The 23,014-nt window shown below is 35.9% G+C and overlaps 1 protein-coding gene and 1 long non-coding RNA gene across 3 annotated transcripts; one reads left to right on the top strand and one right to left on the bottom strand.

The window, feature by feature from the left end:
• Positions 1-9,836: 9,836 nt before the first annotated feature.
• On the bottom strand, positions 9,837-12,175 carry LOC122197333 (uncharacterized). 2 transcript variants are annotated; one of them, XR_006190578.2, is made up of 3 exons: positions 11,727-12,166; positions 10,426-11,413; positions 9,837-10,316 (listed from the first exon to the last, which is right to left on the bottom strand). It is a non-coding gene; the product is annotated as an uncharacterized LOC122197333 (long non-coding RNA). The 2 variants fall into 2 exon arrangements; XR_006190577.2 differs by having other exon boundaries at positions 10,426-12,175.
• A 6,273-nt stretch (positions 12,176-18,448) lies between these two features.
• Positions 18,449-21,078, top strand: LOC111907858 (5'-adenylylsulfate reductase 3, chloroplastic). Its single transcript, XM_023903662.3, has 5 exons — positions 18,449-18,626; positions 18,725-18,892; positions 19,351-19,480; positions 19,618-20,404; positions 20,660-21,078. The coding sequence occupies exons 1-5, from the start codon at positions 18,554-18,556 to the stop codon at positions 20,888-20,890; spliced, it is 1,389 nt and encodes a 462-aa protein (XP_023759430.1). The 5' UTR covers positions 18,449-18,553; the 3' UTR covers positions 20,891-21,078.
• Positions 21,079-23,014: the final 1,936 nt, after the last annotated feature.

Consider the following 23,014-nt stretch of genomic DNA (forward strand, 5'->3'; position numbering starts at 1 on the left):
TTGGGCGTACTCAAATTACGTTCGGCGTAATTTGACTCGTCAAACTTCTAAATTGCGTAAATTTCGCATACGAGCTCCGTTTTCGATGTTCTTTATATCCACGCATAGGTGAGACTACGCTCTACAACTTTCGTTTAGACTCCGTCGGCTAATTTTGACTTTATTTTTATTATTTATTTTTAGTAGGCCCGGACAGGAAAACTTCGTTATAAATTCATAACTTCTTCGTCCGACGTCCGTTCTCGCCTAACTTTTCATCGTTTCGTTACTAACAACGAGATCTTCGATTCTCGTTTAGATTGTTTCGGCTAAAAACCGCTCGATCTCAAATCGAGTATTCGGGCTGCATACTGCCAAGTCGAAACTTCAGAAAATCATAACTTCCTCATACGAAGTCAGATTTGGGCGTTCTATATATATTCGGAAACCTTGTTTCGGCCACTACAACTTTATGCAAAGATATCGGGCTTATCTCATACTTAACTTTTGACGCTTATTTTATTCTTAATTCATTAAATTATAATAATTAAGAAAATAAACACATGATTCACATAATTCACATAATACTCAAATATTTCTTCATTAATACTTCAAAAAGAGTTACAAGGGTTAACCTAGACTATTACATCAATGATAATGCCTAGCCTGGAAACGCGGGCGTTACAATTCTCTCCCCCTTAGGATGATTCCGTCCTCGGTATCACACATCAACAAACAAATGCGGATAGCGACTCAACATGTCACTCTCCATTTCCTAAGTGAGATTTGGCCCATTCGAATGTTTCCAACAGACAAGCACTAATTCGACCATCTTGCGTCGAAGCTTCTTAGTCTTTCGGTCAACAATTGCCTCCGGTTCTTCAATTAACCTCTTGTTTTCATCAATTCTCAATTCAGAAATTGGAATTATATCGAGAACTTCTCCCGTGAACTTCCTCAAATAACACACATGAAAAGTGTTGTGAATTCCATTCAGTTCTTCGGGTAACTCGAGCTTGTAAGCTTGGTTCCCAATCCTCTGAAGAACTTTAAACGGTCCAATAAACCTTGGACTTAACTTTCCCCTTTTACCAAATCTTATAAGTCCCTTCCACGGCGAGACTTTAAGCAAAACCGAATCTCCAACTTCAAAAGTCATCGGCCTTCGCTTCTTGTCAGCATGGCTCTTTTGACGATCCTGAGCTGCTAACATTCTTTCTCTAATTATTTTCAACTTTTCAGCGGTTTGATGGACCATCTCGGGACCCATAAACATCTTTTCCCCAGCCTTAAGCCAACATGACGGCATATCTTTATGCTTGAGTGGAAACTATTATTGTAGGAAAATTCTACTAAAGGTAAGTGTTCATCCCAGTTGCCTAGGAATTCCAGGGTACATGCTCTCAACATATCTTCAAGTGTTTGTATTGTTCTTTCACTCTGACCATGAGTCTGTGGATGGTAAGTTGTACTTAAACACAACTTGGTACCCATTTTCTCCTGTAGACTTTTCCAAAACCTCGAGGTGAAACGGCTGTCACGATCCGATACAATCGTTAACGGAACACCGTGAAGCCTCACAATTTCCTTCACGTAAGAATTTACAAGCTTTTCCATAGACCATTTCTCATTGGCTGCTATGAAATGTGCACTCTTAGTGAATCGATCAACGACCACCCAAATCATGTTGTGACCACTTTTCGTTCTGGGCAGTTTAGTGACAAAATACATAGCAATGTCTTCCCATTTACCCATAGGCACAGGTAAAGGTTCTAAACTCCCATATGGTTTCTGATGTTGTGTCTTGACTCTCGCACAGGTCACACACTCGGCCACATACTTTGCAACATCAAGCTTCATTGTCGGCCACCAGTAGTAGGGTTTCAGGTCCCTATACATTTTAGTGTTGCCGGGATGAATCAAGTACATGGTTTTGTGAGCTTCTTCCATTAGAAGATCTCTTATCCCTCCGAACTTAGGTACCCAAATCCGACCTTGGAATACCTTCAGTCCATGACCGTTTGTATCAAACACCAACGTTTTTCCCAAACGTTTCTCCTTTCGGTCATTCTTCTCAGAAGCTTCCTCTTGAGCTTTCTTTATACTTTCCACAATTGTCGAGACAACTTCTATTCTCAACGCTCTTGGCCTTTTTCCTTCAAGATTGACTTTCCGACTGAGAGCATCAGCAATAACATTAGCTTTACCGGGGTGGTAAAGTATCTCACAGTCGTAGTCCTTAAGTAATTCTAGCCAGCATCGTTGCCTCATATTTAACTCTTTCTGATTAAAAAGATATTAGAGGCTCTTATGATCAGTGAAAAGTTTGCACTTCGTGCCATAGAGGTAATGCCTCCATATTTTTAGAGAGAAAACTACCGCTGCCAACTCCAAATCACGAGTCGGGTAATTCTTTTCATGCTCCTTCAGCTGTCGAGACGCATATGCTATCACCTTTTCTCTTTGGGTCAAAACACAACCCAATCCAACCCCAAATGCATCGCTATAAACAACGAAGTCTTCAACTCCATCGGGTAGAGATAGAATCGGTGCCTCACATAGCTTCTTATTTAGCTTCTCGAATGCTTCTTTATGCTTATCACTCCAAGCATAAGTAGCTCCTTTGTGGGTCAAAGCTGTTAATGGACTAGCGATCGAAGAAAAACCTTGGATAAACCTTCGGTAATATCCGGCTAATCCTAAAAAGCTTCAGATCTCCGTGGGACTTTTCGGCTGTTCCCACCTCATTATAACTTCAATCTTTGTTGGATCAACCATTATCCCTTCTTGGTTGACCACGTGACCCAAGAATTGGACTTCTCGAATCCAAAAATCACATTTGGAGAACTTCGCATACAGCTCCTCCTTCTTCAAGACTTCTAACACTTCTCGCAAGTGTCTACCATGCTCCTCTTGGCTTTTTGAGTAAATCAGAATGTCATTTATGAACACTATCACATATTTATCTAGAAACGGATTACAAACCCTATTCATCAAATCCATGAACGTTGCTGGAGCATTGGTTAGTCTAAACGACATAACCAAGAACTCGTAGTGTCCATATCTAGTTCTGAATGCAGTCTTCTCGATATCTTGTTCTCTTACTTTTAGCTGATGATATCCTGACCTTAGGTCGATCTTTGAAAAATAACTTGAACCTTGAAGTTGATCGAACAGGTCATCAATCCTTGGCAACGGATATCTATTCTTTATTGTTGCCTTGTTCAGCTCTCTGTAATCAATGCACATTCTCATACTTCCATATTTCTTCTTTACAAATAACACCGGAGCTCCCCAGGGTGATGAACTAGGTCTAATGAAACCTTTGTCCAATAACTCTTGAAGTTGCATCATCAGCTCCTTCATCTCCGTCGGTGCTAATCGGTAAGGTGCTTTTGCAATTGGCGTGGTTCCTGGTAACAAGTCTATTCTGAACTCCACTTGTCTATCAGGTGGTAATCCAAGAAGATCTTCGGGAAATACTTCCGGATAATCACACACCACGGGAATATTCTGCATCACCTTCTTTTTCTTCTTAGCATCGATCACGAATGCTAAGTATGATGTGCACCCCTTGGTCAAACACTTTCTGGATTTCATTAGAGAAATGATTCCAGAATTCACTTTGCATTTATCTCCATACACCATAAACGATTCCTTCCCAGGCGGGTTTACATTCACTATTTTCTTCTTGCATAAAATCTCGACATCGTTGGCGCTAAGCCAATCCATTCCCAAAACGATGTCGAAACCATTAAGTTCGATAGGCAATAATTCCTCGTGAATGTAACATCCGGAATTTCAGGTATTATATTTATACATTTTATTTTGAGTTTTGTGGAAGAACTCGGCGAGTTGGTGCGAAGACTCGCCGAGTTGAGACGCGATTTCTCACCCGGATTAATGACCGGACTCGACGAGTCACATTGGTGGACTCGGCGAGTCTGCGCTGTTTAATGAAACCCTAATTTCTCGGGTTTGGGGCCTATTTAAAGGGCCTTATGGCTGTCATTTGTGCTCATCAATCCCCAGAGTGAAACCCTAGTGAGCTTGAGCGTTTTGGAGTGAGATAAGGAGCCATTGTTGACCTTGGAAGTGTTATCTAGCAAGGGAAAGGAAGCAATAGCTAAGAGGAAACAAGAGGATCAACTTCCTGAAGATCTGAGGTCCAAAACATCACGTTTGAGGTACTATTTTCAAACCATTCTCTGTTATGGTGATGTTCATGTTGATTTAGGGCTTATTGAGCCCTTTTGTGGCTAGATCTAGTGCTTCCTTGGTCCCTTAAGCGAGTTAGGTTCTAGATTTGGGCCCTTGGAGGTCCAGAGTGTCCTTTTGTCCAAGCGTTTTATGAATCCATGGAGGTTTTGGATTGGGGTCTTTGTGCTTGAGGTCAAAACACCATTTATGAGTCATTAGGTGTGTTATGAGCGCCAAGACATGAACTTTACGTGATGAATAAGCTTGGAAGGACTGGATCTATGAGTTAGTGAAGCAGATCTGATCTCAGAAGGTCGCTTGGGGTTGTGCATGGAATGCACTCGCCGAGTCCATTTCCAGACTCGAAGAGTTGGTGCGGGTTGTTCAGTGATTTCGAACAAGGGTTTGAGTAACCGAGTCGGGTGAGTGACTCGGTGAGTCGGAAGGGACTCAGAGGAATCGGGTCCCCGTAGAGACTCGGCGAGTCCACGCCAGACTCGGCGAGTTGAGTTGACCGTTGACCATTGACCAGAGTTGACCAGTGTTGACTTGATATGGTTAGTCAACCTTAGTTGGGAAAGTGTTAATTAGAGATGTATTGTGTTATAGGAGGACTATAGCTCGGGAGATCGAGCACTAGTGATTTCAGGGATTTGCGAGTTGTCGAGATACGCGAGGTGAGTCTTCTCACTATACTTTACCTTGAGTAGGTAATCAGAGTTATGTGACAGAGTATTTGTATGCTATATGTATGTTATGTGTTGTACTGCATTATTTCTATGTGATTTATGTTGTGCATGTTTATAGACTTGGAACCGGAAGGTTCACAGAGTTAGAACCAGAGGGTTCACAGAGTAGGGTCCACGGGCCCACAAAGTTATAGCCTCGAGTGGCTAATATGTGCTATGTGTGGTATTTTGGGGAACTCACTAAGCTTTGTGCTTACAGTGTTTGGTGTTATTTGTTTCAGGTACTAGTGATGACCGCGGGAAGACGCCGGCCTGATCAGTACACACACGAGATTTTTATGTTATGAGATCTTGGGATTTTTATATGTTATGGATTTGAGTTTCAAACATTGATGTCTTTATGAATACTAAATGAATTATGTTTTTATAAAATGCAAAAAATTGTTTTGAAATTTACGGTGTTACAGTGAAACTTATTCCCATTCAGGTCGATTAAGATGTTTTTCATACGATGGCTAACAGGTACGAACTTGCCACTAGCAACTTCGACTAATAAAGCATTATCTAGTCTATCAACAGGCAAAGCTAGTTTTCTACCAAACTCATGCGAAATAAAGGAGTAGTTGGCTCCAGAATCAAACAAAATCTGAGCAGGTAGTTCGTTAACAAGAAAGGTACCTAAAGCGACATCAACTTCATCTTTCGCAGCCTTAAGTGTCATCTGGAAGGCTCTCGCCTTCGGCTTTGGTGGAATGTTGGGCTTCGCTGCCTCCTTCTTCTTCGGATAGTCTTTCAAAATGTGCCCCTCTTCATTACAACCAAAACACATCCTTTTGTTGGACGGACACTCATTGGCAAAATGTCCAATTTTTCCACACTTGTAGCAAGTTACTTCCTCACTACATTTTCCAAAATGATTTTTCTTGCACTTCTCACACAATTTTGCTTCGCCTCCTTTTCCTCCAAACTTTTTCGAATCAGACTTCGAAAATTTTCATTTCTTGTTGGAACCTGAAGTTCCTTCAAATTTTCTCTTTTCGCCAACTTCAACCTTGTCGGCGGTCCTTCCCTTGATCATGTCTTCAACAGACTTGGCAGCCCAAATAGCTGCCTCTAGAGTAGGTGCCTGACGCACTGGCACCCCGTACTCCCATGGAAGTCCTTTTGCGTATCGGTTAACCTTTGTCAGCTCATATGGCACGATGCGCAAAGCAAACTCCATCTTATCGGTGAAAGCGTTTGTGTATTCATCAACTGACATGCTGCCCTTGGTCAATGTCAGAAACTTGTTCTCTAACTCCAACAGATTTTGGGCCGAACAGAACTTGCGCTTGAACTGCACCAAAAACTTTGCCCATGTCAGTTACAGTGGCTCATTACGGATTAAAGTCTTCCCTAGAGTGTTCCACCAACGAACGGCCCCACCTTGGAACTGACGCACTGCATAGATAGTCTGCAACTTGCCTCTGCAGCCACAAGTCATGAAGGCTAACTCCATTTCAGAGATCCAATCCATCACTCCGATCGGATCCTCCTTTCCAGTGAAGGTCAATGGTTTGCAAGTCAGAAAATCCTTATACTTGCATCCTTTACCATCAAACCTTCTTTCCTGGTTGTTTTGCCTAACTATCGCTGGGTTGGCTTGACCAACAGATCCACTGAAGTTTCCACCTTCCGAGTGCCCTTCATTTAATTCGGGCTCTTCCACTTGAATTGACAGTTCTTCACGATTTTGTTGAAGCAACCGCCTAGTCTCCTCCATTTGACGATCCAACATCGTTTGAATCATCAATTGTACACCAGCCATTGTTATCGGCTCGGGTGCTGCTGCTACGACAGGTATTTGCTTAATCACTGGTGGTTGATTCCTGTTTTCATCAGCATTTCCAATTCCACTTCTTGTTCTCACCATTTTTTATCTACACACCAAATAAGGTGAAATTAGATCCTTATTCACGATAGATATTCAAGTCATCCTTATCACTCCGAAACGTTTACATGCTAGTTCTAATATCGTAGACGTACGCTTAGAATGCTACACACATAAGGTTTCCAGATCCAGTCGGCAACAGACCGTAGATCCGAATAAATAATATCATATATGGCAAACATATAACATTTAGCACATAAAAGCATTTTAGGCAATTTTCCTAAAATAAACTAGTGCTCGTGTCTAAAATATCACAGACACACCTCTCAAAATTTCACTTAGCATTTTAAGTTTAAGTCTAGAAATCCTACAAATTCCTAGTTTGCTTAAACTAATGCTCTGATACCAACTGTGAAATCCCCAAAATCTCAGCCAGAAAAAACCGGTTTCATTTATGCTTTTTAAACATTTTCAGAGTAAATCCTTTTGATTTTAAAAGAGATGCGGAATTTGTTCCAAAAAACAAAGCATGATAAAATAGATTTTTATCAAAACATTTCATGAAGAAATATAATTTCATTTCATAATCAAAAACCGGGATGTCATGTTCCGATACAGACCATAAAGCATAAATGATAACATTACAAGTCATTCAACAAATATATACATATACAGACTTGTAAACAAAACAACTTGATGATTATCCATCTTATGCCCTCGCGCCGCTTCCTGTAATACAAAGAAACTGAGTGGACCAGGTTTGGAAGCCTGGTGAGCATATAGGGTTCTCAACCCACAATAAATAATTATATTAATTTCATCAACCAACAAAAACCCAATTACCCATTCCCGTTATCCTCACTTTACGTCCCTAAACACTTTTCTCAAGGGACTTAATCTAAGAATATTTCATCAGGCGACAACACATGCTTCGGGGGTTTCCCGGCAATATATGTCAAATAATGCAACCATGGGGGGATGGAGTACAGCGAATGAACACCCAAGTTCATTAACACCTACAGGTGGCGAGCCTGCTAGTGCTCCACAAGACTGTCTAGAAAAGTATGTGGTCGTCATCTAAACTCCGCTAGATGACTGAATCAAAACAACATCGAGGCCTCTCATCTGTTTATCACACATCAACTATCTATCCATGTTCTACCCAACATATTAGTAGATAAAAATATTTATTTTTATACATAGTTTAAAACTAGTATAACATGTTCAATTAATACATATTCCACATAACAGATGAGGCACACACACATAACACGTATTTCATAGAGAATAAATCAGATCTATGAGATAGCAGAAAGTGAATATACATTCACACATATAACAACAAAATATATACACATATCACATATTTTATAAAATACTTCATATCTATGTGTAAGATGAAAGTGACTATACACTCACTTGATCAGAAGATGATCAGACAACACTACGACTTGCAGAAGTAGTATACTTCGATAGATCTGGAAGATCTTCACAAAAATCGGACTCCTCACGGGCAGAGCTTCGGCTTGGGAATAACGCTCTTCGGGATCCTTGGGGCTTCGGATCTTGCTTCAGGGCTCGAGAACGATACCGGGGCTTCGGGATATGATTGGCACACAAATAAAGGAAAAAACTAGAGATAAGAAAGAGTTTGAACAAGAGAAAATCGCTGATCTCGGTTTCCATTTATAGGCTGCTGGGTCTGGGATTACGCTGGGCGTAATTTCCAATTACGATGGACGTACTCAATATGTTGGGCGTAACTTGGTTACGCTGGGCGTACTTCGACGTCACTGCATGCGTCATTTGGTGGCACTCGAGTATTGGTCAGACAACTTGCACCCTTCTGAATACGCTGGGCGTACTCAAATTACGCTCGGCGTAATTTGACTCGTCAAATTTCAAAATTGCGTAACTTTCGCATACGAGCTCCGTTTTCGACGTTCTTTATATCCACGCGTAGGTGAGACTACGCTCTACAACTTTCGTTTAGACTCCGTCGGCTAATTTTGAATTTATTTTTATTATTTATTTTTAGTAGGTCCGGACAAGAAAACTTCGTTATAAATTCATAACTTCTTCGTCCGACGTCCGTTCTCGCCTAACTTTTCGTCGTTTCACTACTAACAACGAGATCTTCGATTCTCGTTTAGATTGTTTCGGCTAAAAACTACTCGATCTCAAATCGAGTATTCAGGTTGCATACTGCCAAGTCGAAACTTCAGAAAATCATAACTTCCTCATACGAAGTCAGATTTGGGCGTTCTATATTTATTCGGAAACCTCGTTTCGGCCACTACAACTTTATGCAAAGATATCGGGCTTATCTCATACTTAAATTTTGACGCTTATTTTATTCTTAATTCATTAAATTATAATAATTAAGAAAATAAACACATGATTCACATAATATTCAAATATTTCGTCATTAATACTCCAAAAAGAGTTACAAGGGTTAACCTAGACTATTACATCAATGATAATGCCTAGTCTGGTAACGCAGGCGTTACATTATGACGTTCAAAACACATGACCTAAGTAATCAAGTAGTCGAGATCGCGATGAACAAAAGCATCAAAAGCCTAAAACACCTTATTAATGCTTGTTCCACATAAGATGGTGTGAAAAAAACTTAAAGAAAACATTCATAAGTATTGAATGAGTACAAAAACAAAAAAATTTATTTTGCAACAAAAAAAATAAGGAGTAAATGTGTACAAAAATATTAAGGACTAAAGGTGTATAAAAATATTAATATATTACCATATCAAGATATTTTTACCAGCTAACCTGAAATAGCCGGTCATAAAGACTGAATGTGTACAGTTTAACAAGTTGAAAGGGTAATTTAGTCAATTAATATAGATTTAATAAAGGAAAATTGCATTTTTTAAGGGATCATAGATTCTATTAATTTTAAAAATCCGATTTTACGAATTATAATTTTTTTTATTCGGACGTTCTGATAGAATATGTTTATGACTATATTCAAAAATAAAAATATTCTTGAACCATAAATAATAAAAATATTCTTGAACCTATTTCTTGATCATGAATTTAAAAACTTCTTGGAGAATAAAAAATTCTTGAATAATCAATTGAAGAATAAAAACAAAAAATACATTATTTCTTATATAATACGTGTAACAATTGTTAAGAATTACATTTATTGTTAAATAATAAAACTAAAAAACTTTCAAAACGGGAAATAAAACATCAAAATCTAACAACGACTAATACGTTCTAAAAGAATAATGTGGTATGTTTCAATTTTGTGGTCCGTTCTTCAAGCATCAACTTCTGTGATTCCAACAGAATTGGAATTCGTGATTCCTTTCCAATAGAATTGGAATCTCACCAATATCATCCATTGAATCATCTACATAAACATACTTGATACCTTTTAAGAATTCAACCTTGTTGCGATTACTCGAGCTTGACTTCTCTAGTTGGTGGTGCTAATTGGAAATAGTAAAATGGTTCGCATTATTCCAAGATTCTGTAATTGTCAAATACCAAATGCAAGTAAAAATTCACCTGGGCAGGACACACCTGGCCTCCTGTAACATATTGTATGGCTGTAGCATATTGTATGGCAGAGTAAACATAAAGAAAGCAAAAGCAGTTAGTTCCGTCCAAACTCAAATTATACAAAGGAATCATAAAAACAACAAAAAAAATCTCTACCTTTAGATGGAGCAGCCGGCTGTGACAACCCAACCTCCACCTTCTTCTTCGTCTTCTGCAACGACCACACACTCTAGTGTGGTATTTTCTTCTTGTTGTATCGATCAAAGCACAAAACGTACACCACCCCCAAATCACTACTTCTAAGAAACAGAAGTTGACGCAACTAGAGGTTGCTAGAACAAAAAAAAAAAACTAATTTCTTCCTTCTTCATTTCCTGTGAATCAACAAACCCAAGTTCCCTTCATTTTCATTGATTTCCCAGCAAACCTAAACACCCCAACGATTTCTATCAAACAAACAAACAAAATCCCAAAAGAATTTTTTTTTCGTTTTACTATTGAGGTATCAGAATAAAATATCAACCATCTTTATGCATAAAAATGTGAACTTTTTACAAATTTAAACTATCAACATGAAAAATCAACCATTTTTTTTTGCAAAAAGTGTTAACACTTCACAACTTTGAGGCATTTGAATGATAAATCAACCATCTTTTGGCATAAAAATATGAACTATCAAAAACCCATAAATATTTTACCCGACTTAAAATCTAAATATCATATTTGCTATTTTTAATCTTTTAAAATATCTTATATGCCCAAATCTATTTTTTTAAATAGTTTTTATATTGTAAAATCATTATAATTAAAAGAAACTAAATGGATTATTTTGCCCCTTCATTCTAGAACACATGAATTCTTCACAGATCCATTGGCTTTATGCTCTAGCTTCTTCATCACGACCCTTCATTGTTCACTCTCGCCATCTTCCTTTTTTCCTCTCACCAACTTCATTCCTTCCATCCCAATAAGCACATGTAATTATGCACTTTTTTCTAATTTGCCCATATTCAACCAGGGGCTTTAAAGAATTCCTGTTTTTCCAGCAATACCAAAAACTGTAATAACATAAACATGACTCTAGAAGCCAAGACTGGGACCAAATATGTTACACTTCAAAAGTCATTTTAATTTAAGGAACAACCTGCAATATCATTGAAAAATTAGAAGTGCAGAAGCAAAATTAGGCTTGTGGTTTTAAGTCATGACCTAAACATAAGGCATGTATGGAAAAGGAATTGTGATATTAAATAGATAGGCTTCAAGTATTCACGATTCTAGAGGAACATGTGTCTTGGTTGACAATGTTTCCAAAATGAAGGGTATATATGTAAAGGAGTTGTGAAAAATCATATTAAAGAAACCATATAGAAGTTCTAATCGCATTCTCAAAAAATTTGAAGCCCCTGGTTGAATTTGTTGCAAAAAGAAGGGTATTAAGGAAAATTCATATTTACCTGGTGCTTATTGTCGATTGAAGGAATGAAGCTGGCGAGAGGCAAAAAGGAAGACGTAGAGAGTGCACAAGGAACGACTGTGAGGAAGAGGGCCAACGCATAAAACTAACAATATGAACTACGCACCGCCTGTGAGCTTTGTTTTCTTCAGCCTTCTTTGTGGTCTGCGACAACCGAGGAACCGGAAGCAGCGCCGACGAGCCTTCGCTTTTCCCTCGATTCATTCGTCTGCTTGCAGACGTTCTTCCCTTGCCCGTTCAACAAATGACGACGGGATGCGATTTAAACCTAATCACTTGTAAAATCTTTTAAAAATAGCAAAAATAGCCTCACTATTAAATCTTTCCCCATCGATTATTTTTGGATGATCAGTGAGGGTTTTCCGAACACAATAGCTTCAATATCCTGTAGGATGCTAGGGCTTTATTGGGTGGGAGAGAGACATGCTTATTTATTTAGGTTATAAGTTAATACCGGATTATTTTTGGAAATTACTAAATAAATTACTAAATTATCTTTATTTATTTATTTTATTAATTATTTTATTATTTAATTTGATTGGCCCATATTTATGCATACGATAAAACAATACTTAGTTTAAACAAATGAACCTAACTCTCTCTCTCTATATATATATATATATATATATATATATATATATATATATATATATATATATAATGTTAAAGCCAACATTTTTACATAAAAGTTCGACTGAGGCTACTCTAATAACCTATGGTCAATTTAGACTTCAGTATGTTACCAACTCAAGAGGACCATGCAAGTTTTTTTTTCACCAAAGTCATTCATATTAACATGTGTTTTTCACATTTGTCAACATAACATTTTTTTTGTATCTTTTAAAGAAAAAGTTGTTATTTTTTTTTCATTCTCTCTAGTATTTTTATTCCTTTTTTTATTATTATTATTCAGATGTTTGTCAGTATCTTGTGTTTATGGTTGTTGTCAATTTTTTTTTCCGCATTTAACTACTTTTTCAAATGTTCCATGTGAGTTTTACATTTTTTTTGAACGACGGAGTTAGTGATTAGCAGTTAATATCACAAAACCGTCAACGTTTTGAATAGAACTCAAGACCTCCAATCTAAAAATCAAAGTCTCTACCGAATAGGCTAGTCCCACGTTGGCTTTACATTCTTTCTAGTAATAGAACATTGATGATTATCAACCAAACTTACAAATCAAACAAATTGCTTCTAATCAATGTGAGTTTAAACTCTATGTTGTGAGATTATTTTCGTTGTGAAAGAATATGTGATTTACAAGATTTAATAAGTAAACAAATTACTTCAAATAATTTGCTTTTAATAAAATTAAAAAAAATAAAAAATAATAATAAAAAATAAATAAATAAATAAAGATTGAATTCAAAACCCCTTCTACTAAGGTGAACAATCAGATTGTATTTCTTGTACCGAACGGGACCCTAATTTGTTATACTGTTTGGGATTCAGTTTCTTCATTTCATGATTTTGATTTTCGATACTACCGTACTAGTGGGTTCAGTACCACCGATTATCGGGTAATTTATGAAGGGTCACTTTTATCCCAAATCTAATCTACTCTAATTAGTTGCAATTTATAAATTCAATCTCTCCTCGCATCCCTCATTCGAATAAGACAATAGTTCAAATCCAAAAAACTAGCCAAGAAACTTCAAAAAACCAAGTCTTTTTAGTGTTAGGTTAAGTTCTGAAAATGATTCCACTGTATATTAAATTGTTGTTATTGTTTTTATTATTTTTAACATCTTTTTTATTATTGCGACAGTTATGAAAGCGTTGCCACTGCGTATTAAATATTAATCGGCTGCTAACTTGTGACAAATTTAAGTGTGTTTGTACTTGTTGCTTTGAAAGTTGTAACTTACAAATCTGGGATTAAATTGGGATTGGCACCGAAATCCGAACTCGGTATCGCATGTTGCCCCAAAAGTTTCCGACCTCTAGTTGTTTACTGTCCATAAATCAAGAACAAACCCAAAAAACTTCATATTGTTTCTGATATTTATAAAGATCATACAGAAAATTAATACCATCTACAATTACGAAGCTTATACAGAAAATCATTATTAGTAATGAGCTCACAGAAATCAATAAAACCTACATTTGCAAAAAAATAATGCATACATGTTCATCTTAAAAGCGTGTTCATCGTATTATCAATATCCAAACAAATCTTTATCCCCATCCATTCTCTCTCTCTTCTTCAGTCACTTATCTTATCTATGTGAAACCCCTGTAGTCCTATGAAAATCTCAAGTTCTAAATAACGTATGGCGTGACTTGGCGACAATGTCAAGCTTCAAGTTTTTCTGAACCTTGGCGAGTCATGTCGTTTGTAAGGCGTGACATAAGGTGACAATTTTGTATATAATTAATATTTTTATATGTATTTTCAACTATTATTCATTTTTATACACATATATGAGTCAAGACGGCGTTTTGGTAAAGCTTGACGGCAAGTCCAAGCATTGGAGCCATGACGCGCCATGACGGAGCCATAACGAGCTTTTTAGAACCTTAGAAAATCCACATTTTCTCCGTACTTAACCAAACCAAAAATCAAACTCAACAAAATCATCTTGGTTATTTCTCTATACTTAACTAAACCAAAATTAAACTCAATTCCATAAGTATTTTAGTTAATCAAAGGTTTTAAATCATAAGAAATTAAAACCCAATCGCTTTTTGTTTTGTTTCTTGGTTCAATTTTTGAAGGAAAAAAAAGTTTACCGGAGAAACCGAGAATAATAGATTAGAAAGGGAGATATAGACATTGGCGGTGAACATGATCTTCAAAAATAGAAGGCAAATCTAGATCTTCTAAATTAGAAGGCAAATCTAGGGCTTCTAAAGTTAGAAGGTTGTTTCACGACGGTTATAGGTGGTAATGGTGGAAGCTCCAAACATGTAACGGTGGTGGAATGGTAAACATGAGGATGAAAACATGTAGTAATGGTGGAATTGAAAATAACGATAGTAAATAAATGGGGCTCTTAGTTACGTTGTCGACAGTGATAAGGAGGTCTTGAGACATGTGTTTTAGCTGGAACGTCAAAGTGAGTGAAAAAGAGAAATGTAGAGAAAATGAGAGGGTACGGTGGATGGGTGGGAGGTTATATAATTTATTTTATTTTATTATTATTTTTAAATTAAAAAGTTTGTTAAAATAAATATAGGGCATAAGAAATTAAAATGGTATAACAGCCTTTTCAGGTTTTCTATGACCAAAATCATGAGTTATTATTATTATTATTATTATTATTATTATTATTTATTTTTATTTTTTTTAATGATTTTTGACTTTTCATACAAAGTGAAATTTTTTTGGATTTTATCCACAATTTTTTCATACTATAAGGACCGATTTTGCAGTTTTGTCTTCATTTTATCATTTTATCGGGGAAAAAAAAAGGGGGAGGGGGAGGAAGGGGAAGGGGATGAGGAGAAATTTCCATCTTTGTTTTTAGTATAGATGAAGTTCAAAACAAACCATTAACATAACATTAAAAGACACGATTGTGTAATAATATAAAGGAATAATGAAGGTGTTTGGGGGGGGGGGGGGGGGGGGGGGGGTGAGGAGAAATTTCCATCTTTGTTTTTAGTATAGACGAAGTTCAAAACAAACCATTAACATAACATTAAAAAACACGATTATGTAATAATATAAAGGAATAATGAAGGTGTTGGTATAAAGTAACATTTCATCTTGTTATCAGATTTTAGTTTGGTCTTAGGCCAACTCTAATGAACCTCTAAAACATCATTTTAAAGGCCATTTTTATTCTAATCAACCTTTAAAAATCACTCCGTTTTATGTTGACTCCCTTTTAACACTAAATATAAATGCCAAATATGAAAGTTTCTAAAAACCACAATTTTAAAGGTTGGTTGGAATGTCATCACTAAAATAGTTTTAAATAATCACTATCTTGGTGTTTGCGATTGGAGAAACTCTTAATATTCATATAGGTTTGTGATTAATATCGTCTCATTTTAGATTGTCTATTTATCTTATCTTTTATACACATAAATAGTTATATTATTTTCTTTTGTATTGTAATCTAAATTCACAATTAATAGAAAACACATATTTTTCTCTAATAGAAGGAATCGTTGTATCCATGTTGCTGCAAGATTTTTTTCTTGGCTTTCAAAGATTGTTATTAGAGGCTTAGGTTCAATTGGAGTAGTAATGAAGCTTTACACTAAACAATCCATAAATATTTTTCATGTATGGCATTGATCTCTTAACCCATAATTAATTAAAATATTATAAAAATAGTAATAACAGTCAATTCTATTTGTTAGATTTTTGTAACATTGTCTTACGTTTTTTTTAATACATCATATTGGTCAACAAAAAAATTAATTTAATTTACATGGTTATTTGTTAAATTTCAAAAATATATGATTATTATATACAAAATAAGTTTTTATATGGTTTGTGGTGGTATTTTCTTTGGCGACATACAATGGCGAATTGGTGGTTTGGGTTTATACCCGGCAGTAGAGGTTATCTCATATGTTTTTTGTTACATCAATGACCTAATCTTGAGTATTACAAGACCACATCTTACGGGATAGCGACATGTATGATATGGATTCTGATTATGCTTGTGTGTTGGCTTCTCTTCGTTAGAAGCTTCTAGACATTGACCTTAGCAGTTTTACTACTAAGGATACCACCCCCTAAATCCCATAATACACTGACGAGTGTCATTTTTAGTAAAATTGTCCAAGATATGGAAGTGCATCTCGACATGACGGTTCCACAGAAAGCAGTTTTCCAGTGTTTACATGCACCATATGCTTAAGATTTTCTTCTAGCTATCCATATAATTGAGTTTGGCCAACATATGTCTCATGTGGAGTATCGTATTATCCTCAAATATCGACTCATTATTCCAAGATTCCCAGCTGACTAGATATGTTCGGTGTGCCGCCCGACATGTTTGAACTCTTTTGGAGAACATGCAGTTCATTGTAAAGAATTCTCGGGGTTCAGATACAGACACAATACGGTTAATGATGTTTTGTTTAACATATTTAAACGTGTTGGAGTTTCCGCCAAGAAAGAGGCACGTGTGAATTTTCTTGGTTGGCCCGACAGAAGGAATGTTAACCCTTAGACCGGTTGTCGTTTTAATTTTTGGATGAGTTGGAGGGAAACACACATGTGTGGACCCAGGGGCGGAACATGATCATTAGAAATAAGGGGACCAAAACCAATTCAAAACTGTTAATCATATCAATAAAAATCATTTAAAGTTTTTATAGTCTTTTACACTGAACAATTTTGTTGTTTTTTCTAATTTATGTTTATACCAAATTTAGAATGAGCAATATTAATTGTACTAAAGCAGTTTTAGAGGTCTAATTGATTGTAATTTTTCAACTCGCTACAAAATAATAGTAGATTTATTACTATATTAAGTTAGATGTTTTAATATATTTTTGAACTAGTTTTGTACAGACCACATATAAAAAGACAAATAAAAAACTTTTTCTTTCTGAACAAGCCTTTAAAAAAATCATAACTTATAAAAATAAACTCATCATAAAAACAATTGTTTTTATTCATTTCTCATAATGATTATCAAAGGCATTAGAATTATATTAAAAATATATTATATGGACATCCCTATTTCAAGAAAAAAAAATTTACCTCCAATTTTGCTTCAACATCATATATATGAGACTATTGTAGGTAAAAAGATTTTATTTTATTTTGTCCCACATTTTGGTGATCTACATTATAAAAGGGCTTACATGGTATATTTAAATGAAAATTAGAATTGTATCTCCTCCCTGGAAGCTCATCGATAAAGACTTTAGTATAAGATATTTTTAATACTATTTAGTCAAAACATGTTAAAAATAAATTGTGATATTTAGTGGAGCAAAAAGTTGTCCCTAACCCCTAAAGGCATCCGCGACTGTGTGGACCTTACAAGAGCATTTCTTCTTGTGTGCTTGAGAACTAAGGGTTGCTAAATGCAAACTCATCAGACATGAGAATTTATGCACGGAAAATCAACAAATGTTCATACATTTTGCATTTTATACGTTTGGTTTCCTCGCGTCGCATGTGATAGATCTTCTTAATAGAGTACAACGGATCATGCGTAATAATATTGTATCTTCTAGATCTATAGATATAGTCTTTAAAAAAATTAATTTTACCATACAAAAATACTTAACGATATAGTGTGTTACTCGTTTATCATCTTGATAACTAAAAGAATATAACCTTTTGTCATCGAAACCAACAACTCAAGAAAAAAAAATGTTTGTTCAGAGCAATACGATACAAAAAATAATATATAAAAGTAGAATTTGATATCGAATAAAAGATCCATATCAAACTTTTTTCTATTTTAGTGGACTCCCAACCTCATATCATTAAATAAATCGAATAAAAAAATATAAATTATTTATAAAAATCCGGTACCACGTAAAAAGAAAACAATTGTGTCCAATTGTTTTCGGTCCTTTCGGGCAGCCAAGTGACACTCTGACGGAAGCAATTAGCTAAGTGTAAAAAATTGACGCCCTCAACCTCTTAAATATTGCCACGTGTCACTTTCATTTTGCATTTTCTCTCTCATTCAATAACACGTCCAGGTTCAATGAACCTAAAAGGCCGCTCACCATTTATCATCCGCTTTCTTCTCCCCTTATTTTATATAATCTCCATTTCCCTTCTCTTCATCATCAGATTCACACAAAGCAAAAACCATATAAATCAATTTCAATCCTTTTGTATAGAATCTGTAATACAATTTGAAGGTTTTAACAATGGCGTTAGCTTTTACTTCTTCTACTTCCATTGCATTTTCTTCCTCTTCTTCTTCGTCACGAACAGAACAAGGTAAAAATCGATGATTTTTGTCGCATCGATTTACTCAATTACTCCGTTTTCGTTGATTTTTGAATTGGGAATTTGATTATTTGATTGTGTTTATGTAGGGATTCATGTGAGTTCTACTAAATTTCAACCATCGGATGTGTCTCATTTGGTATCACCGGCGGTTTTCAATTTATCTCGGAAGCGGTCTGCCGCCGTGAAGGCGTTGAATGCCGAACCGCGGCGGAATCATCCGGTTGTTCCTTCAGCTGCCACCACTTTTGCTCCTGGTAATTAATTAATTATTTATTTATTGATGATTCGTTGGTGTTTTCGCACTTTTCTAGATTCATATTCAGATAAAATAAACTGTATGAATAACTCATGATCTTCATAGAGAATAAACATATTATCCCATTTTCCAACTTCGATTTAAGGTCAATTTTTGGTGCTTTTTACACATAAATCGTAGATAGAATGCCAGAATAATGTTTCAGTGTTACATGTTAAGTATAATCTATTCACTCAATCTTTATGAAAAATTTATAAAAATTGTAATAAAATTTTGTTCATAAAATTGTAATCAAATCTGAAGTTGCAAATGAATGCATTAGACCTCAAAAAAGTCAGTGACTTGGAGTGGTTAGATTCCCCATTGATATTCTTCATAACAGACTTCAAAATTTTATACAAATTAATTTGAGGGTTTGTGAATTGACAAGAATACCCTTTTGGATTAAATTTACAGATGTAGTCGAGAAAGCGGTCGAAGTTGAGGACTTTGAAAAACTAGCAAAAGATCTTGAAAATGCTTCCCCACTTGAAATCATGGATAAAGCCCTCGAGAAATATGGCAATGACATTGCTATTGCTTTTAGGTAATCAATGATACACAATGTTTTGTTTACCCCAACAAATTAGTAAAATGTGATTGTAACAATTTATCATATAGCAAATTTTTCTCTCTGGAGGCCCGTGGTTTTTTCTTTGTCGTGACATATTTTTTGTTTGTCAGTGGCGCTGAGGATGTTGCGTTGATCGAGTATGCCCACCTCACCGGGCGCCCATATCGCGTATTCAGTCTAGACACCGGCCGATTAAACCCTGAAACCTACAAATTCTTTGACACAGTAGAGAAACATTACAATATTCGAATCGAATACATGTTCCCGGATTCAGTAGAAGTCCAAGCATTGGTAAGAACCAAAGGCCTATTCTCATTTTACGAAGATGGGCATCAAGAATGTTGTCGTGTAAGAAAAGTGAGACCATTGAGGCGAGCACTAAAAGGGCTCCGAGCATGGATCACGGGTCAACGGAAAGACCAATCGCCCGGAACCCGGTCAGAGGTTCCGGTTGTTCAAGTGGACCCGGTTTTTGAAGGAATGGATGGGGGTTCGGGCAGTTTGGTGAAGTGGAACCCTGTGGCTAATGTGGGTGGGAATGATGTGTGGACCTTTTTACGGACCATGGATGTCCCGGTTAACTCGTTGCATGGTCAAGGGTATGTTTCGATTGGGTGTGAGCCGTGCACTCGGGCGGTGTTGCCAGGTCAGCATGAGAGGGAAGGAAGGTGGTGGTGGGAGGATGCGAAAGCGAAGGAATGTGGATTGCATAAAGGAAATATTAAGGAAGAGATTGTGAGTGGGAATGTTAATTCGAATGATGGTGCTTCGGATATCTTTAATGGTAATGATATTGTGAATTTGAGTCGACATGGAATGGAAAACTTGCTTAAAATGGAAGATAGGAAAGATGCTTGGATTGTTGTTCTTTATGCACCTTGGTGCCAATTTTGCCAGGTACTAACCAACTTTTAATACATTTCGTTAACATTTAAATGTTTAAAATAGTACAACGTTGTAATTTCAAATTATTTCTTATTAGGACACTTTACTTTGAAAATCGATTACCTGTTTTTATGACAGGTAGAATTTTCAAAGTATGATGCGCTAATAACAAATAAGTTGAAAGTATAATGATGTAATAATTTTTAATAAAGTACAATGCTATTTTTTTCATTTAGTCTGATTTAGTTATTGTTTTTGTGATCACAGGCAATGGAAGCGTCATACGTTGAATTGGGTGAGCAGTTGGCGGGAAGTGGTGTGAAGGTTGGAAAATTTAGAGCAGACGGCGATGAAAAAGCGTTTGCTCAACAAGAATTGCAGCTCGGGAGCTTTCCAACGATCCTTTTCTTCCCGAAACACTCGTCTAGGCCGATCAAGTATCCATCTGAAAAGAGAGATGTTGACTCTTTGACTAGCTTTGTTAATGCCTTGAGATAATAAAAGATAAAAAGGTTCAATATGTAGAGGGCCCTTTTGTATATTTATGTGGACATTGTGGGCTAAGTCCCGCTATTTGGCATATGGTGGTGGTGTTGGTTTTGGGTGGTAAGGTGGCGGCGGTGGCTGTCGGAGATTTTGAATTTGCTAGTTTTTGAGAATATTGGAATGGAATATAAGTTTTTGAATGGTGCTCGATTCGTATTTTGAAATGCTAAATGACATGGCTTGTTCAATGTTGCCCAAAAAACGTATGCAACCGTCGTCCGAGTCTCATTTAGTACAATAATTACATATATGATTTGTGTATGAACGAGAGAATATGCAATGACAATAATGTGTTAAGTTGTTAGCTCCTTGTGTTGTGGTTGCATCATTGACTCATCGACCAAAAGAGGTATGGTGTAACACCCTTTGTTGGACATTTTTAGAAATGACATTCTAAAATGTCGTTGAGAAATAAAAATATATATAAGTGGTACATTAAGTCCACCACTTAATTCATTTGAGAGGATAGTTCAAATCATACTAAAGATATTAGACTAGAGAGAGTAGTGTCATTTTTGACACATTCTTTTTCCTCCAACATATGCCACACCACACAAGTTTTTGCCATTTAGGAGAGATGGTTTGCCATACTATTTCATAAATAAATTATAACAATTTTCTTTAAACATTTTTCATTACTAGAAATAACAAATAGATAACAATAATGAATTAAAAGCTTAATTAAAAATTACAAACTTAAAAACTTAAAAAAATTACAAACTTAAAAAATTAAAAACCTACTAAAAAAAAAATCTAAAACACCGTGAACAACTTCACGATTTCTCCGCCGTGCATTTTCGGTATTCCTCTAACGTAGTTCTCTCTACCGTTACTTCCATGGATTACTTCCATGGTCATTCTATCATCGACTCATAAATTTTCGAAGATGAAGACATTAGAGTGAGGAATGAAGGTGTTGGTATGAGATAAAATGGTGTTTAAGGTTTGTATTTATAGACTTTTGGAATTAAAAAATAAAAATAAAAAAGTAGGCGTTTGGATCGGTGGTCAAAATAGTCAAAGGAAGAGATAGAGTTAGTGGAGGGGTGATGAGTTACATTGTCGAGCAACCTTCACCGAGCACAAGGCACGGTGTGCGTCGAGTCCACGTCAGCAGTATCGAGTGCATTTATTAGCCACTCTATGTGTAGCCAATAGTCATGTAACAAAATTTTCTAAGCATCCTTTTATACCCTTTACCATGCCAAAATAGTATGTTAGATTGTAAAACTTAATAAGTCACACATGAGTTAAACATCATAATATAATATATAAAGTTAACAAATTAATATATTTTACAAAATAAAACCCCTTCCCCTCGCAGTTTCAACAAATCAATATTCATTGTTAACATCGCCATTCATCGTGAAAATATTGTTTAGTAAAAACATTGCATTTTGAATTGTACACTAAACACTTATCATTTGTGACAAACATTTTGTGGAATTAACGCAAAATATGAAATAGACTTATAATACACAATTCCGAGTCACATCGTCATAAGTCATTAATAGGTCTATTGTTCCTTGTGAAGTAGTGGCTTCCCTAGATCATGTTTATAAGCTAACAAAAAAAGCAACAAAGGCCTACAACATATGTTGCATTAAGTATCTAAGTTAATAACTATTCCTGGAATGTATTTGACCCGATTGGCATGGTCCATTTGGGTTGGATGACATTGCAACACTTGGATAGATTAAATAAGAGAAATGACACTTAAGGTTTATTAATATATTATAAGTTCTAATATATTAATAATATTATTTAATTAGTATTGATCAAAGAATTAATATGAAATTAATTAAGTGATCAAAAATAGACTAATTAAATATATGAGGTTGATTGTGTAAATCATATATTCTTGTATAATGGGCTAATCATCCATGGTTTGTATGGATTGGGCTAAAACTCATAAGGTGCTCCATGGATAGTCCATGGAGGTTACAAACTCATTGATCATGGAATATGAAAAGTCAAGCACATTAGGGTTTACATGGAGTAACCCTACTTGTGACACAACTATATAAGGACCACATGGCAAGCAAAATCGGCACACTAAGAAGAGAATAAGAGGGC

This window comes from Lactuca sativa, chromosome 4, assembly GCF_002870075.4.
Source record: "Lactuca sativa cultivar Salinas chromosome 4, Lsat_Salinas_v11, whole genome shotgun sequence".
Lineage (NCBI taxonomy): Eukaryota > Viridiplantae > Streptophyta > Magnoliopsida > Asterales > Asteraceae > Lactuca > Lactuca sativa.

Bases quoted from the DNA above. Each gene is read 5' to 3' on its own strand.
- LOC111907858 (XM_023903662.3), top strand. From the start codon at position 18,554: ATGGCGTTAGCTTTTACTTCTTCTACTTCCATTGCATTTTCTTCCTCT. The intron at 18,627-18,724 runs GTAAAAATCGAT...GTGTTTATGTAG, and splicing joins TTCGTCACGAACAGAACAAG to GGATTCATGTGAGTTCTACT. The intron at 20,405-20,659 runs GTACTAACCAAC...TTGTGATCACAG, and splicing joins CTTGGTGCCAATTTTGCCAG to GCAATGGAAGCGTCATACGT.